Genomic DNA, 18,452 nt, shown 5'->3' with positions numbered 1-18,452 from the left:
CAGTAATTTGAATGTCTCAATCATATCACCCCTCCTTCGCCTATCGTCCAATTTCTGCAACCCACTAATCCTCAACCTATTCTCATAAGGTTCATTCCACAGACCTGCTATCATCTTGGTCACTCGTCTCTGGACCGTCTCCCCTTCCTCCCCATCACGAAGAAACCCTGGTGCCCATAACTAAGCACAGAAGTCCAGATGGGGTCTTATCAAGGCTCGATACAGAGGAACAACAACTTGTTTGTCTCTGCATGTTAAAGTATTTTTCATAAGCCAAGTGATTTGGTGAGCTGTTTTAGTCACTTTTGCAATGTTCCCCCTAAACTTCAACTCCCTATCCACCAGCACTCCCAAATCCCTGGCCTCATCAATCTCCTGGAGTACGGTTCCACCAATGTGATATACTGGTGCTGTTCTTTTCACCCCAAAGTGCATAACCTCACACTTTGCCACATTAAACTGACATCCATTTTTCCTAGCCCAGTCCTCCAAATCATCCTGTAAAATTTTGACATCCTGTGCACTCACAATTGCTCTACCCAACTTTGCATCATCAGCAAACAAGTGAACACTTCCTCTCAAATCCTTTCCAATATCATTGATGAACAAATTGAAAAGCAGTGGTCGAAGAACAGAGCCCTGCGGCATTCCACTAGTCACAAGACGTCTTTTGACTCCACTCCTGAATAAACCACTCTCTGCTATCTCTCCTTCAACCACCCTCCTATCCATCTTTCCAACCCTATATCTGTCCCCATCTGCTCCAGTTTACTGATTAGGGTTCCATGTGGTATCCTATCAAAGGCCTTGGCAAGGTCCTGTAGTATCACTGTAAACCCATTACCCCTATCCAGTTCAGCCGTCACTGTGTTATAAAACGTGAGCAAGTTACTGAGGCCTGATCTACCCTTCACAAAACCATGTTGTCCCCCATACAATATCCCATTTTCATCTATCCAATTCTGTATTCTTTTCTTGACTAATTTCTCTAAGACCTTGACAATGATTCCTGATATGCTAATCGGTCGGTAATTTACAACAGCAGTCTTGGAACCACCTTTATGCAGTGGAACTATTTTCCCCTCCTTCCACCCGCTCGGGACTAACCCATACCCGAGACTCAAATTAAACAAAATGGTCAAGGGTACTGACAATTCTTTAGCTGCTTCTCGTACTACACGAGCTGGTATACCATCCAATCCCACAGATGTATTGACATTGAGGTTATGCAATAGACTACTCACCTCCACTTCATTCACCACAATTCCCGTATAATCTACTGGTTTATTCGTTTCTGCAATGTCACCACCTGGATGATATATTCTTGCAAAGTGCTCACTCAGTAACTCAGCTATCTCAACTGATTCAGTTACCTCCCTACCATCGGGATTCTTTAAAATCATACTGCCATATACATTTTCCCTTTTACTTGCTACATATCTAAAAAACTGTTTAGGCTTCTCTTTAGCCTGCATGGCCAATGTTCTTTCGTAATCCTTTTTTGCTTTTCTTACCACACTCGTCACACTTCTGGCCTGCGCTTTATACCGTTCATGTGCCTGCCGGTCTCCTTTCTCCTTAAATTCCCTCCATACTTGTTTCTTTTTTTGCAGCTCAAGCTTAATGGTGTTATTCATCCATTTAACCCCTACTTGATTTATTATTCGGACTCTAGGTATACAGTCAGCCATTTCTTTATGCAAGCACTTCTTAACTACCTCCCATGCACTATCAACTTCTAGTCCTTGCAGTTGTACATGCCATGGCACTGAGCCAATCAAACTCTTAAGCTTGTCATACTTTCCAGCCCGATAATTCCACATGTACCCTGTCTTAATTGAAAATTCTACACCTTTAGCCCCCTCCCAAGTCAAGACCCTATGATCACTCTCACCGATTGGTGGCAATGTGGTCATATTTGTTACAGCCAAATCCTCAGATATAATTACTAGGTCAAGCACTCTGTGACCCCTAGTATTTTCCATTACATGCTGTCGCAGATAGTTATCCCTTAATAACCGAATAAAATCCAATTCCTTCTTCCCGTGTGTCCTCTCCTCACTCCAATCAATGCGACCATAGTTGAAATCTCCCATAATAATCACCCTCCTTCCACTCATTTCTTCTATTTGCTTGTGCATACTGTCACCACCATCTTTTCCATCACCTGGTCTATAGCAGCACCCAATTGTATATTTAGTTCTGCTAGCCACAATCTCACACCAAATGGCCTCAAATGTGCTCTTTTCTCTATCCTGCAATTCAACTTCTATTCTCCTTGGCTGTAGCTCATCAGCTATCCTCAACAATACTCCTCCCCATTTTATTCTCTCTGTCATTCCTGAACACACTATACCCATCACATTCAATCCCACTAGCTATATCATCTATATCATCTACAGTCAGCCATGTAGATGGCTGACTGTAGCTAAATCATCTACAGTCAGCCATGTTTCACTAATACCAATAACCTGTGATCTGGAAGTGCCAACCATGGCCAAAAACTCTCTTCCTTCTTGTTCCTAATACTCCTAGTATTAGTGTACATGAATTTAAGACCCCCATTAGCCCCAACCCTTCCTTGATGCCTTATATTAACTATCCCACTCTGGTTTGTTGTCCTTATTTGCTCTAACATATTATATTCATTCTTACATTCAACTGCCTCCCTAAGGACTGTATACCTACTCCCCCCCCTTAACAAATCTAGTTTCCCTGAATTTGCACATCCACTGCATTCAGCAGCACTTTCTCAAGTCTTCTTACACCATAACCATTCAAATGCAAGCCATCCATCTTATATAGATCCTTTCGCCCATCAAACTCACTCCACACGTCCACAAATTCCACACCACTCGTCATACATAACCCACGCATAAAGTCATTCGCAGTTATGGCCCTCCTTTTAAACATTTCACTGTCATACCGTGGCAAAAGACTAATCATTCTAACTCTCTCACTCTTTTCTTTTGCTACTTCAAACAATTCATTCAGGTCTTCTATCATTTCCATTTTATCTCCTTTCAAATCATTCGTACTTGCCACAACAATCATTTCTTTCACCCTTTCCTTTTGCTCTCTAATAGACTCAGTTACATCCTTTATGGTCGCACCAGGTTGGTACGATTTTGTCAAATCCTCTACTAACACACCTCGTACTAACGAGTCTCCATACAGCACTCCATCCTTCATTTTGTTCATGTTCACATTCATACGCCTATTTTTCCTGTCATACCTTTTATTATTGGTTGGTTCATTCAGTCGACTTTTGTTCATGCACTCTAGCTGCTGTTTTGCCCTTTCTATCGCACCATTCAACAACGCGATCTCACTCAATGCATCTATCTCATCTTTTTTATTCTCTGAGAAACCATTAATACTATCATTCACACTTTCTACATTCACACTCTCATAATTCTCATGTACAACCTTGCCGTTTCTTGTCATATCGCTATTTTCTTCATTCTGCAGTTTAACAAAAATATTACACTCACGATCCCTACATTTTCTACACACATTCGATCCTTTATTATCATCTATCCACACTCCGACCGCACTCCGCAAAGCGTACATTTCACAGCTAGTACACTGACTCCTTTCTTTTATACTATGTGGTGCCATAATTATTGCAACGTGTTTTATCAAATAATAAGTTATAATACACCAAAAACACACAAATAGACGCACTAAAATACGCAAGGCAAACAAAACTACGCAATATTAAGTAATTTTATCAACGATAACTGAAAATAATACTTATCTTATCAGGAGCTTGCACGAACACTACACGCTACGATATAACTTCGAACTCAACTTCAATCTCCACTGGTACCAACTGATTGGTACCAGTGGAGATTGAACTGCCCACTCAGTCTCCATAATAATCTAAAAGAAGATAAAATGCTAAGTGGATAAAAGATGTTGAAAATCAATTGAACAAAACTCAGATGGAAAACCTTATCCTAACACAGAGTTGAAATGATCCAAAAGCAAGCAAAGAAAGTGAAGAGCTGTCCCAAGTAATTACTGCTGAATAACTTGGCTACCAACAATATTTAAGTTATTCACCAGACCACTAGCAACTTCGATTAGTCAATATTTATCACGAACAATAGGGACTTGTAGAAATTCCAGAGAAACAAAAGAAAGACCAACTGTTAATTGGTTTTTTGTTAATTAATTGATTACTTAACAAAAATGAATTGTTAAAAGACAATGAAACCATTCGACTCCATTTTCCATACGTGAATTAGGAAATGTCTAGAATTTTTTGGAGAGAGTAAAATCATCAGAATATTCCTAACAGCTGTCATGATCACATGGAAAACTCAACTAATAGTCAATGTGGACATTCTGGTTGCGGTGAATATCAAGAGAAGAATTGTTAAAGATGACTCACTAACATCTCTATTGTTTGTACTAGTACTGAGACCTCTAATATTAATCCTACAGAGAATTAGATTCGGATATCAAACATCAAAACAAGCAGAAAAAACACATCTGTAATGTATGTATGGATGATCTTAAGCTATATTGAAAATCATCCAAAGAAATTGAGTCACTGCTCTGTGCAGTCTGAATCTTCAGTGAGGATATTTTTATGGAATCTGGACACTCCATAACTCAACGGGAAATAACAGGCAACGAAGAAATCACATTTGCAGATGAAAGAAAAATTATAAATTTGTCACGGAATGAATCTCGTAAATACCTAGAACTTCTTGAGACAGATGACATTTTATATTCAGAAGTGAAAAAGAGAATAGCATGAATATCTAAAAAGAGTTAGAGAAGTTCTAAAGCCCAACCTGATGGAGGTAACGCTATAACAGCTATCAATACACGGACCATTCTTGCAATCAGATAATATACATAATAAATAACTGAACGGACACGAGCCAATTTCGATGCGTTTGATCTTAAAACCCAAAAATTAATGATAGTGCATCATATTTTGCACACATGCAATAATGTGCATCGAGGTCATACATAACCTGGAAGAATAGAGGACGTGGTATTTTTACAAGTTAAGCAAACAGTAGAGGAAAAGGGGAGCGTTGAATGATTACCTCCAGTAGGGAACAGAAAAGTTGCTAATTGAAGCTTACAAAGAAAAATTAGTGAATGTAGTAGGTTCAAAAAAGCAGTACAAGGTGAAAGAAATGGCAAAAAGTTCAGAAGGTCGGAAATATAAAGCCACTCCGTGGTCAGTATTTGAAGGGAAAGTTGACAGTCAGTAAATTTGACAATAGCTTCAGCAGGACAACACCAAGAAAGAGACAGGTCCGATATGCCTACTCAAGAACGAGTAATACAAACGAATGCAATGAAGATGGAAATTGAAAGGATCTGTAAATGCAGCAAATTCCGACTGTATAAAGATAAAGAAGAGACACCGGCCCATTTAACCAGTTTTTGCAGCAAGATTGCTCATACAGAACTATAAACAAGGGCATGGTCGGGTAGTAAAACTGTACACTGAAGCTTGTGTAGGAAATATGGTTTCCCAAATGTGTGTTCCTCTTGGGAACGCACAGTTTAGAAAGTTATTGAAAATTAAAATACCAAGATATTATGGGATTTTTATGTTCAGACAGAGAGACATCTTGAACATAATATGCCAGACATCATTGTATTGAACAACAATATGTGTGATTTATTGATGTGGAAATACCATGAGACAGTAAGATAGAAGAAAATGTACATGAAAAACTGATCAAGTATAAGGATTTGGAGATTGAAATTCTACGACTTTGGAACAAGAACATAACAACACTTCCAGTTGTTAAAGGAGCTCAATACCAAAATCATTTATGAAACATCTGGAAAATTTGGGCCTTCCAGATATAACACCATATCAACTCCAGAAAACGGCAGTTTTATGGACATCTGACATTTTACGACGATATCCAGTCCTATGCCTTTGGATAAGTTTCGAATTGGATTCATCTACCACTCAAAGAGCCTGTTTAATGTTTCTTGTTACTCTTTGACTGTGAATTCTGATAATAATAATATAACTTGGTTTTGAAAAATGATTAAGTTTAATTGCTAAGTAATATGGAAAAAACATTTTATTAAATAGTACTAGCCTTCTCAAAAAATCAGCAGTGAATGATTGTGTTTCACAACTGATTTCACAAAGTAGCTTCATAATTTAGTAAAATAGTCTTTTCTGATAATATTTTGCATTTCGTGAAACACACATTAAAGAGAAGTTGGTGCGCCACCTATAAGTAGGTAATACCTTGTAGGTGAGATACTTATAGGAGTTGAAAAGTACGAGGTTTATGCATTTAATTTTTGTGTTTTGATAATATTAATCAAAATATTGCATTAATGTTGTAGGTGCATGTTATATTATGAATAACTGTCTTTTGCAGATTTTATAATTATTAATAATGCACTGGTATTTCAAACAGTGTATATCGAAACCGCAGTGAATGAGTGAATTGAATAAAATTGTATGGATTGGCGGAATCTCTTACGAGCAGAATTTTCATGTAGGTTATGTCATGGTATATTTGCAAACGATTAGTTTGCATAATATAATAACAAGCAAAGAAAAATCAGGCAATTCTGTTACATGTTTAGCTTAAGAAGTTCTATGATAAGTAGTATAGAAATAGAAGACGCGACGCAACATAAAAAAAAAAAAAGAATTTTAATTAGGAAAGATTTTTTGAAAATTTTCTAGCGTTTTTTTCCTTTTTCCTTCGGAGAGCGCCAGGGCCCCATGGTTCTATTCATATTAAAGTTACATCTTTGCAATGGCTTCAAACTCCTAATTTCAAAACATCTTCACGAAACATGTGACTTGGACCAAAATTATTATTATTATTACATGGCACCTCCAAGAACTCGTCTCTGAAATGCAATCTACTCTACTCCACTACACACGTCTCATGGTTTCCCTTACAACTTAATCCTCTAACTACACACAGCACTATCTACCACTTCAGTATGGCCATTTTGCAAGTAGTAAAGTTTTCTGAAGTTGAATCCAGTATATGTTTATACTGAATATAATTTCTTGAAGAGTATGAGCACAATTTTGTGTTCCTACTCAATTTTAACTAATGTTGAAAGCGAATTTTTGCATCCTTTGCATTTCTTTGGAGTTATATCCATGGTTATCCAGGCTGGATAACTTAATTTGAGAACAGCAGCTTTCTTTTACTTGCCAAGTAGGGAGATTGAAGTGGGGGAAGGGGTTTAAATGCTTAATTATTGTTTAAAATTGTCTTGTGATTTAAGTGTTCAGAGATTGCATTTATTTCAGTTTTGCAACTACGAATTTTTCCTCCATTTCCTGTGTGTGTATACCCTAGAATTCTCCAGTTTGAGAGTGTAATAGTTATGCTTAATTACTTTATCATCAATTTATTATTATTTTTTTAAACAGCCTCTACACACCAGAGGTCACAAAACATATAACACAGCAGTGTCATGAGTGAGCAATTTTATGTTGTATTTTAACTGCTCCAGCAGAAAATCTGCCAAATTAGGCATATCAGATCTCGCATTCGACCCTTGTTCTTTTTTTATGAGTACTTCCAGCCCATTTCATTTTTCTAAATTTCTCTTATCTGGTGTCTCCATCCTTCATATAGTCTCTCTTTCCTGGGTTTCTCACTTTCTCTCTTTGTTTTTATAAATTAAAGATATCAAGAAATTATATACTTTGGTTTAATCCTTTGTCCAAGTTTAGGCAAACAAAGTTTGTGCCTGTAGCATTTTCAGGAGTGGGGCAACTCTTATATAAAAGCTAACGATTCACATCACTTGCTTTAGTATCCCATAATGGAAAGCACATATCCTCATGGACATGTATAATGCTACGCATTATGCGAAGGGTCACTACCCTGACCAGTTTCAAGGTCTTATCAGTGGGTGCTAGACCCAGAGGTGTTTATTGAAGTAATGCAGAAGTCATATTTTCATATATGAGTAGCCAAAAGGTGTCACACCTTATTATTAAAATACTCTGGATTAGAGATAGTTGTAAGCTTTGTCACTTGGTTTAATCCTTTATCCAAGTGTTAGCTTTGATTTTAATTCCTCATTCTTTATTTTGTACATTATTCTTTCTAAATGTATTGTTTTTGCATGTTCAGACTAATCAAGAATTCACAATAATTTCTTCAACATAGTTGCAGTACACTGCTAATGTCAGTATCCATTATCTATCCTTCCTTGTTTTTGGTCATCATTATCAAATTTTTCACTTTCTTTCCTTGTGTTTTACTTTTATCTCTATTTGTCTCCATGTCTCTGTTCAACTAAAGGTGATTTAGTTGGTCTCATAAGTGAAACGTTTTTCTTCTCCCAGACACTTGGGTTTTAAATTCTACAAAAAGAGGTAAACCTGCATCAGAGCCTTAATTTCTTTGACTGTGAGTTATGCCAAACCAGACTTGTTTATTGCATAAGGCAAAATAAGAAAAAAATAAAATAAAATTTTATTAATTTCTTTATTTCCTAATTTTAAATGAAATTAAGACTAAAATAAAATAAAATGCCTTAAACAAATGCTTCATTTGGATTTCATTATCCCCAAGTAAACTATTTGCATTATTGAAGCAGCCTTGGCCCAATGAAATCTTCCTTGATATCTCCAAATCTAAACTTCCATCACTAAAAGTTGTGCTTCCTGAATATTTGAAATTATCAATTCTCAGGATTTGATCAGCCTCCCCTCCAAGTAGCCCACCAGTTAATCAGTAACTAATTAGATTCCACCATTCTAGATCGATGTCAGATTTGCTAGCCTACATTGCCCATTTCTGATTGCTCTTGACATTTCTTTGATGCCATTCAGTTGTCTAGTTACTAGGTCAGCTCACTAAATCACTATCTTTCAGTGTACTTCCACCCTCTGCAAATGAGTAGCTATCTTTCTCTCTGGTTGTTCACTGTATATTATTGTTGATGGCTTCCTCTCTTTAAGCTACTCCACCAATGCAGGGGGTGCCTCATGGTTCCGTTCTAATGTGTACTCTTTCTCCTGTACATTATTGACCAATAATCCTATCTGCAGTTTTACTGATAATAGAACACTATTCTTCCTACTTATTTGACAAACCATGCATTGGTTTGTTAGATATCCCAAACTTCTAAATTATCTACAACTAGTGCCTTAAACACTGATCTCTGTATCCTTTCTTTTAGGTTTACACTGTGATCCGAATACATTTTTGAAAATTATGGAGACAACTACCATGTTTGAATAAAAACTTTAGTTGAATATAACTAAAATCTACATTCGACGTTTCGACCTCTATGTCAAGGTTATCTTCTGGAGCATACACATTATATACAGAGAACAAACTACACCACAATTTAACTGGTTTGTTAAAGTTACTGACCAACTGCTACAACAGTTGTTGGCCTGACCTCTGGTGGGAAAAAATAAATAAAATAAAATAAAAATAAAATATACATCAACGCTAGAGTCCTATTACTAGTATTATCTGTTGGTTGTAGAATTACATTGGGTGCAACAGCAAGTCTATATATATATATATATATATATATGTACATATATTTACAATATAATTATACATGTACATTCCACCAGTTGGTATGGAATGGTTTCTAATACTGGCTGGAGGTTGGCTAGAGTTCTGACTTAAGCTGGATCTTATATGTTAGGTAGGCTGAATGTGTGCCATCTAGATCCTTGGAATTTTCATGCCATCTTTGTTGTTGATATTTGGGTGATTTTTCAGAATTTAGGCTTCCTTAAATTTGCTTTCATACCAGGTTTTTGTATCGTGTAAAGGGAGGGTGCTTTTCCAGTTGATATGGTGTAAGGTGTTGAGTGTGTGATCTGAGAGGCCTGCTTCACCATAATGGTTATATTTAATGTGTCTTATGTGTTCTTTCTTACGTATATGGATTGTACATCGTCCTGTTTCACCAGTGTATGCTAAGTTACAGGTGCAGTGGATGCAATAGACTCCAGGATGTGCCAATGGGAGGAGAGGATCCTTAGAGGAGTTGAATATGGTTTTAAGTTTAGTAGATGGCTTAAAGGTGGCATGCAGGTTATAATGTTGTAGGATTCTGTTGATTTTTTTGGTAACCCTTTAATGTTTGCTGCTGGTTAAAGCAAATTGTTGTAGCTCTGTTTTTAAGGGTGTTAATGACTCCATATTTTAGTGATGGGTGATGGTGGTATGAATTAGCATGTATGTATTGGCCCATGTGTGTCGGTTTTCGGTAAACCGTGAAGGATAGACTGCCTGAAGGAAGATGTGTGACTAGCATGTCTAGGAACGGGAGCAAGTTTTGATTTTTGATTTCGATGGTAAATTGTATGCGTTTGTGTTGTTTGTTCAGGTGGCTAAGGAGTGTGTTTAGCGTTTGTCAGCCATGCGGCCAGATAGCGAACACATCGTCAATGTATCTAAGCCAGACTGTCGGTCTTAGCGTGGCAGAATCAAGAGCCCTTTGCTCAAAAGTTTCCATGTAGAAGTGAGCGATTGGGGGGGGGGGATATTGGTGAGCCCATGGCTGTACCTTCTTTTTGTAGGTAAAATTTGTTTTGCCAAATGAAGTAACTGGACTGTAGTACGTGGGCAAAGAGGGCCATAATGTCGGGCGGAAATTTGTTCTGTAGTAGGAGAATTGTGTCATTGATGGGAACATTTGTGAAAAGGGCAGAAACATTGAAACTGACTAATAAGAAGTCATCTTTGTCGAGTGTTATGTTTTTAATTTTGTTTATAAAGTGTTGTGCGTTCTTTATGTAGGAGGGGGGGAATGACCTACCTTGAGTATTGACACTAATTTCTTGGCTAAGTGGTAATTAGGGCTGTCTATTCCTTCCACAATGGTTGTAGCGGCACATTTTGTTTGTGTATTTTCGGGACCCCATATATTCTGGTGGGGGGGACATAGTGTGGTTTCAGTTTTTTAACCGTGTCCAGTGGCCAAGAAGTGACAGACTTGAGTAGTTTCTCTGTTTTATCCTTTATCATGTTGGGTTGGGTTATAGTTTACCAGCTTATATGTGTTGTTATCGGCTACTAGTTGTTTCACCTGAAGTATGTATGTTGACCTGTTAAGGACGACAGTGGCATTGCCTTTATCCGATTTTGTTAGTCTTGGTTGGCTTTTAATGACTTAATTGCTGCTAGTTCTGTATTTGTGAGATTGTTCTATATGGTTTTCTTATTGTTCAGGACATTACTGGTTTCTAATCGTATTTTATCATCTGTATTGTTGGGTAGGGCCCTGATGCCTCTTTCTATGTGGTAGATAAACAAATTGGATTTTATCTACCACATAGAAAGAGGCATCAGGTCCTTACCCAACAATATAGTCGATTAAAATACGATTAGAAACTAGTAATTTCCTGAACAATAAGAAAACCATACAGAACAATCTCACAAATACGGAACTAGCAGCAATTAAGTCATTAAAAGTCAACCAAGATATAATAATAATGAAATCGGATAAAGGCAATGCCACTGTCGTCCTTGACAAGTCAACATATATATTTCAGATGAGCCAACTAGTTTTTGGAATCAAACCCCACTACGCCTGCCCCTCCGGAATATATGCGTTCCCGAAAATACACAAACAAAATGTGCCGCTACGACCGATTGCGAAAGGAATAGCCATCCCTAATTACCACTTAGCCAAGAAATTAGCATCAACACTCAAGGAGTTGGTAGGTCACTCCCCCTCCTACATAAAGAACACACACCACTTTATAAACAAAACTAAAAACATAACACTCGACAAAGAAGAATTATTAGTCAGTCTCGACGTTTCTGCTCTTTTCACAAATGTTTCCATCAATGAACAATTCTCCTACTACAGAACAAATTTCCACCCGACATTACGGCCCTCTTTGCTCACGTACTACAGTCCGGTTACTTCGTGTGGCAAAACAAATTTTACCTACAAAAAGAAGGTACTGCCATGGGCTCACCGACCCCAGTCGCTAACTTCCACATCAAAACTTTTGAACAAAGGGCTCTTGATTCCGCCACACTAAGACCGACGGTCTGGCTTAGATATGTTGACGAGGTGTTCGTTATCTGGCCGCACGGGCGAGAAACGCTAAACACATTCCTTAGCCACCCGAACAAACAACATGAAACCATACGATTTACCACTGAAATCGAAAATCAAAACTCGCTCCCGTTCCTAGACACGCTAGTCACACGTCTTCCTTCAGGCAGTCTCTCCTTCACAGTTTACCAAAAACCGACACACACGGGCCAATACATACATGCTAATTCATACCACCACCCATCACAAAAATATGGAGTCATTAACACCCTTAAAAACAGAGCTACAACAATTTGCTTTAACCAGCAAGCCCTGAAATAAGAACTAAAAATCATCAGCAACACATTCATAAATAATGGCTATAACAAAAATACTATTAATAAAATACTCTATAAAACATCAACAAAAAAGAATCTAGATTACAGTAAAACCATAGCCTTCCCATATATTAAAGGGTTATCAGAAAAAATCAACAGAATCCTACAACATTATAACCTGAATGCCACCTTTAAGCCACGTACTAAACTTAAAACCATATTCATCTCCTCTAAGGATCCTCTCCTCCCATTGGCACATCCTGGAGTCTATTGCATCCGCTGCACCTGTAACTTACCGTACATTGGTGAAACAGGACGTACAATCCCTATACATAAAAAAGAACACATAAGACACATTAAATATAACCATTATGGTGAAGTAGGCCTCTCAGATCACGCGCTCAACACCTTACACCATACAAAAACCTGGTATGAAAGGAAATTTAGGGAAGCCTGTGAAATTCTGATAAACCACCCAAATTTTAACAACAAAGATGGCATGAAAATTCCAAGGATCTAGATGGCACACATTCAGCCTACCTAATATATAAGATCCAGCTTAAGTCAGGACTCTAGCCAACCTCCAGCTAGTATTAGAAACCATTCCATACCAACTGGTGGAATGTACATGTATAATCATATTGTAAATATATGTACACACACACATATACACACACACACACACACACACACACACACACACACACACACACACAGACTTGCTGTTGCGCCCAGCGTAATTCTACAACCAACAGATAATACTAATAATAGGACTCTAACGTTGATGTATATTTTATTTTATTTTATTTTTTGATTTTATTTTTTTTCCACCAGAGGTCAGGCTAACAATTGTTGTAGCGGTTGGTCAGTAACTTTAACAAACACCAGTTAGATTGTAGTGTAGCTTGTTCTCTGTATATAATATGTATGCTCCAGAAGACGACCTGGATTTAGTGGTCGAAACGTGGAATGTAGATTTTAGATATATTCAACTAAAGTTTTTATTTAAACACAGTAATTGTCTCCATAATTTTCAAAAATGTATTGATCTCTGTACATTCGTGGGTGAGGATAACCTGATCACTCCTTTCTTCAAAATGCAATCTTTCTTTCCTTTGGTAAAAAAAAAAACAAAAAAACTTTCTCCAGTAACACACATTGATCACCAGGTAGATCGGATCTCCCCTTGGATTGACATTGACCTCTCTTATCATATATCAGTAGCTTCCTCAGCATTCATAAAACCAAACATTCTCTTATTCTAAGATGCCATTTCTTATGCATCCATCTTTGAATGTTATACAAATCCCAAACCTACTGTTCTTAGAATATTGCTCATCTGTTTGGAGTGTTGCGTGTGAAACTGCCTTACAAATTCTTAATGCTATGCAGAAGAGAGCAATTTGGCTGATAGATGATCCCTTCTTCATTCGGCTCACTTCAACTACTATCTCACAGGTGGTCTGTTTCAGCTGTGAATCTTTTCTGTGGGTACGTCCATGGTCTCGTAATCAAACAGGTCTGTAATGTGAGTAAAAAAAAAAAAAAAGAAATTGAGATGATAATAGTAAAGAGCCTCTGTTGCTTAGTCAGCGATGATTCCTTTTGATTTGAAAGACTTTGCTTTGAATTCCTTCTGGGATGTAAGGAGCTAAGACATTTCAGCTGAAGGTGAGTTATTGGTCTTATGCAGTGGTAGCAGATTTTATTTATATATTATTATTTATTTATTTATTTTTATCCGAGAAAGCAAATTTTTCACAAATGACATCGTGCTCAGAGAATATGTGTAGCATTAATTATCCTATCATAATTTGGTGTATATGAGGCCAAGTTACTTTAGTGTGGCATTGTTTAGCCTCTAACATATTAAGGGAAGGATGAAAATAATAGATTGATCATCTGGTATGGTTGTTAAGAGATTTGGAGGAAGATTTTAGATCTCTCTCTCTCCCTCTCCCCTTTATATTCAGTATTTGGCAATTGTTCTCTTGTTTCATATAAAAGTGTTCATGTTATTAACCTCACGTATTATGTTTCTGTATTTAATTTGCTGACATCGTTTTAAAAAAACTGCCAGAATTTTTCAGTTCAGTCTGGTTGGTCTTTTGGTTAATATACCTGTTCTCCAACCAATGCTCTGCTGTTTCAAAAATCCTGCCAGCATGAATGTTTGTCTCTAGATGAGAAATGAATTTCATCACCCAGTTTATTGGAGGCTTCAAGTGGCTTAAAAAATTTTTTTGTTTAGAGCAGGACATCCAAAATATTAAATATGTGAATGAAATTAAAAAATAAGATATGGCTACATATTGCAGATATGGTTACAATTAATTGATAAAGTATTCAAAGTTATCCTACAATTAATTGCATTGGACAAATTAAGATAAGCACCGATGTGCTATGCACTCTTAAAACTTTCAGACATCAATAAAAATGCAATCATATTTTCAAATTGACGTGAATTTTGTAGCATGGATTGCATAAGCCACAGCACATTCAGCCAAAATGGAAGAAGAGTGTGAGCAAGGGGATGAGGAGCAGGTGTTTTGCACGGAGAGAGGTGAATATAATTCAGGCATGATATGATGTGTGTGACAGTTGGATCTCCTGTAATGAGTCTTTTAACTCTATGGTGGTTTTTGATAATAATGAGGGAAGGAAGGAAGGAAGGGAGACATTCAGATAGTGGTGCTATAACTGAATCTATAGAATATTCGTAAATTCTATAATATTACTTTATCTGCTTTGACTGTGTAAAAACTAAACTGATTAGAAAATTTAATAACTTAATATCAGATAAAATATGGGAGATAAAATCTCATAATCATGTTTCATTCAAGAAACAGTTGCCAACAAGTCCAACTATATTTTATCTACAGCAGGAAAAGTTGTTCTCAGCAAAGGCCTTAACTTTGCAGTCTGTCCCAAAAATGTACCTAAAGAAATTTAAAGAAATAAAGCAAAAGTTGAACAAGCTACTTCTATCTTACCTCCACAAGAGGCTTCATTGGCTTGATTCAAATCAGCACGTGCTATAAATGCTACGAAACCTCCCTCAGTATAGATTCATAATGATGAGTCCTCCTGGATAATTAATTATCACATTCATCTTTAGACTGGGTTGTTCTCAATAACAATTTCAGAAACTGCAGGATCACTATTTCAGAAACAATTTTGAAATAGTGATCCTGCCAGCAGACAAAGGAAATGCTACAGCTATTTTTGACTCAGACGATTATGAGTACAAAATTAGACATTTTCTTAATTATGGATCACAACCCTATTAGAGAGCTCCGAAATTCACCAGTCTTTTGAAAACAACCTATGAGTTTAATAGATATACCAGACTAGCTCTCCAGTCTCTTCATCCTCTTTCTCCAGCACCTATACGGGACTCCCAAAATTCATAAAGAAGGCACGCCTCTATGTCCAACAGTAGAAGGGATAAATTCTCTGACATATCTTCTTGCCAAACATTTAACTAAACTACTGAAGGGCCTGACAGGACAATCACCATCCTTTGTTAAAATCTGAACATGACATTTTAGCAAGCTTTGATATAGTAAATCTGTATACTAACATTTATACTGAGGACTTCTTTGTACCGCTGCTGGATAAATTCTCAAAGAAGGTTATGGCACTCCTTAAACAGAAAACGTATCTCATCTGGATATTTCAGATATAAAAACATAATATACAAACACAATTCTGGTCTAGCCTTGGGCAATCCACTTTCACCAGTTTTAGCAAATTTTTAAATGGAACCATTAGAAAAAAAGGTCCTAAAAGAATGCCATCATAACCCAAAATTATGGAAAAGATATATTATTATTATTATTATTACTCAGGCCTCCATGGAGTCAAAAGACTCATCGTGGGAGGTCCTTCCTAAGAAACACAAAATCTATCAAGACTCATCGAGGGGAGGCCCCCCCCCCTAAGGAACACATAGTCTATCATACCACTCCTTGAACTCATTGACCATTCTCGCTCTCACCACTCCATCAGGCAATGCATTCCATGGTTCAACCACCCTCCATGCAAAGAAACCACTCCTCACCCTCTTGCTCACAGTTTCCTTTCGTAACTTCCAGGGATGGCCTCTTGTCATCACTCCTTCCCACTGTTCAACTAAGTGAAAGAACTCCCCAGTGTCAACCCTGTAACCACCTCTCAACAGTTTAAGTCTTAATCATATCACCTCTCCTTCTTCTATCCACCAAACTCTGCAGTCCACATTCCCTCAGCCGATCCTCATAACTATCATTGTACAGTCCTGAAACCATCTTTGTTATCTGCCTTTGTACCCTTTCCACAGTTAATTTATCCCCTTCAAATCCTGGGGACCAAATCTGAGAACAATAGTCCAAGTGTGATCAGAGTCTTATAACGGAATGATAACTGTTTTATCTCTGCAGGTCGGTGTCCTTCTCATTATTGCAGCAATCCTCTGTGTTACCTTCACCACCTTTGCAATATGTCCCCTAAATTTCAGGTTTCTATCAATCATCAACCCCAGATCTCTTGTCTCCCCTACTTCCTCCAGTATAACTCCTCCCATAGAGTATGCAGTGTCCCATCGATGTTTCCCAAACCTCAAGACCTTACATTTTGCTGCATTAAACCGAAACCCCCATTCATTTGCCCATCTATCTAGCTTATTCAAATCCTCTTGCAGTGCTGCCGCATTTGCACTATTACTAATAATGCTTCCCAGCTTCGCATCATCTGCAAACAACTGAATATCCCCTTGTAATCCACTGACAATGTCATCGATATAAAGGTTAAACAATATAGGTCCCAGTACTGAGCTCTGTGGGACCCCACTTGTAACCCTCTGCTTCCTTGAAACCGCCCCACCATACACAACTCTCTGATACCTATTGGACAGCCAATCCTGAATCCAGTTCACTTATCTGACATCTAAACTCGTGTGCTGCAACTTAAATATCAGCTTATCATGTGGTACCCTGTCAAATGCCTTCACTAAGTCTAAGAAAATGGCAGTATATGCCTTTCTCTCATCTAATGCTCTTGTAACTTTATCATAAAAGGCTAGCATATTGCTAAAACAAGAGCGCTCCTTCACAAATCCATGTTGACTCTCATAGATAACATTACCCTCATCTGCCCAATGCTATATACAGTCCTTCACTATTTTCTCCAAGATCTTACTAACTACCGATGACGCACAAACTGGTCTATAATTAGACACTTCCAGTCTGCTACCGCCCTTATGCAATGGCACTATCTTACCTTCCTTCCATTCCATGGGTACCTTTCCAACAGCCAGACTTTCATTGAAAAGCCAAGTCAAAAGCACTGTCAGTTCCCTAGCACATTCTCTCAAAGCTCGTGGTGAAATACCATCCAGTCCCACAGCTTTACTGACATCCAGAGTACTCAGTATTTGAAACACACTCTCCTCCTGTACCTCTAAACCTTGAACCTGCCCTATCCCTCTAGCATTAAAACTGACTCCTCCAGGACGAAATACTCCAATAAAGTGTTCATTGAACAATTCTACTATGTCCTCTGCATCAGTCACTCTATTCCCATTTTTATCCCACAATATCATTCTTCCACAGTCATTTCTCCTCCTATCTAAATAATTACACATATCTAAAAAATTCCCTAGGATTCTCTTTGGATCTTAGGGCTAAACTCCTCTCATATATTGACGATATATTCTTAGTTTAGACCATGGACTACTTTCACTTCTGCTTTTTCATTAGCTCTATTATCAACATCCAAACATAAAAAACACCTATGAATTAGAATCTAATAGTTCACTCTCGTTTCTGAATCTTCAAGTTACTAAGAAATTGGATAAATGAAATCTATGTTTTGGATGCCTACGCTCACTGACTGATATCTACATGCCTCTTACTATCACAGATTTAAAAAATTGGGTATTATTTCCACACCACTGGGAGCAAGAGCCTACTCATTACTGACGAAGATGAACTAGCTAAAGAACATTTAAAAAACAATCAAAATGGCTATAATGAGCACATTATCTCTAGACTACTTAACTGAGATGACATTAGAAATATTTCTAATGACAAAGAAAGTAGAGGCTTCATCATTCTTCCATGTATTAGC

The 18,452-nt window shown here is 37.5% G+C and overlaps 1 protein-coding gene across 4 annotated transcripts in view; it reads left to right on the top strand.

The window, feature by feature from the left end:
- The window catches only part of ATPsynE (ATP synthase, subunit E), a 100,834-nt gene that overhangs the window by 17,190 nt on the left and 65,192 nt on the right, over positions 1 to 18,452 (top strand). The window contains exon 1 of one of the 4 annotated variants that reach the window (XM_090404132.1): positions 6,239 to 6,279. The exons of 1 other annotated variant lie outside the window; for it this stretch is intronic. Coding sequence is in view for 1 of the 3 variants with exons in the window: in XM_090404131.1 (XP_090260257.1) it covers positions 6,444 to 6,503 (60 nt within the window). In the remaining 2 variants the exon portion in view is untranslated. Of the gene's footprint in view, positions 1 to 6,238; positions 6,280 to 6,300; positions 6,504 to 13,978; positions 14,016 to 18,452 lie in introns of those variants that run through there. 2 more of the 4 variants (XM_090404131.1, XM_090404134.1) reach the window with 2 other exon arrangements.

The sequence above is a fragment of the Typopeltis vanoorti genome, chromosome 14, assembly GCF_054136105.1.
Source record: "Typopeltis vanoorti isolate ZY-2024b chromosome 14, IOZ_Tvanoo_1.0, whole genome shotgun sequence".
Lineage (NCBI taxonomy): Eukaryota > Metazoa > Arthropoda > Arachnida > Uropygi > Thelyphonidae > Typopeltis > Typopeltis vanoorti.
The sequence above is the reverse complement of the archived record's forward strand: the minus strand, read 5'-3'. Positions and strand labels throughout refer to the sequence as shown.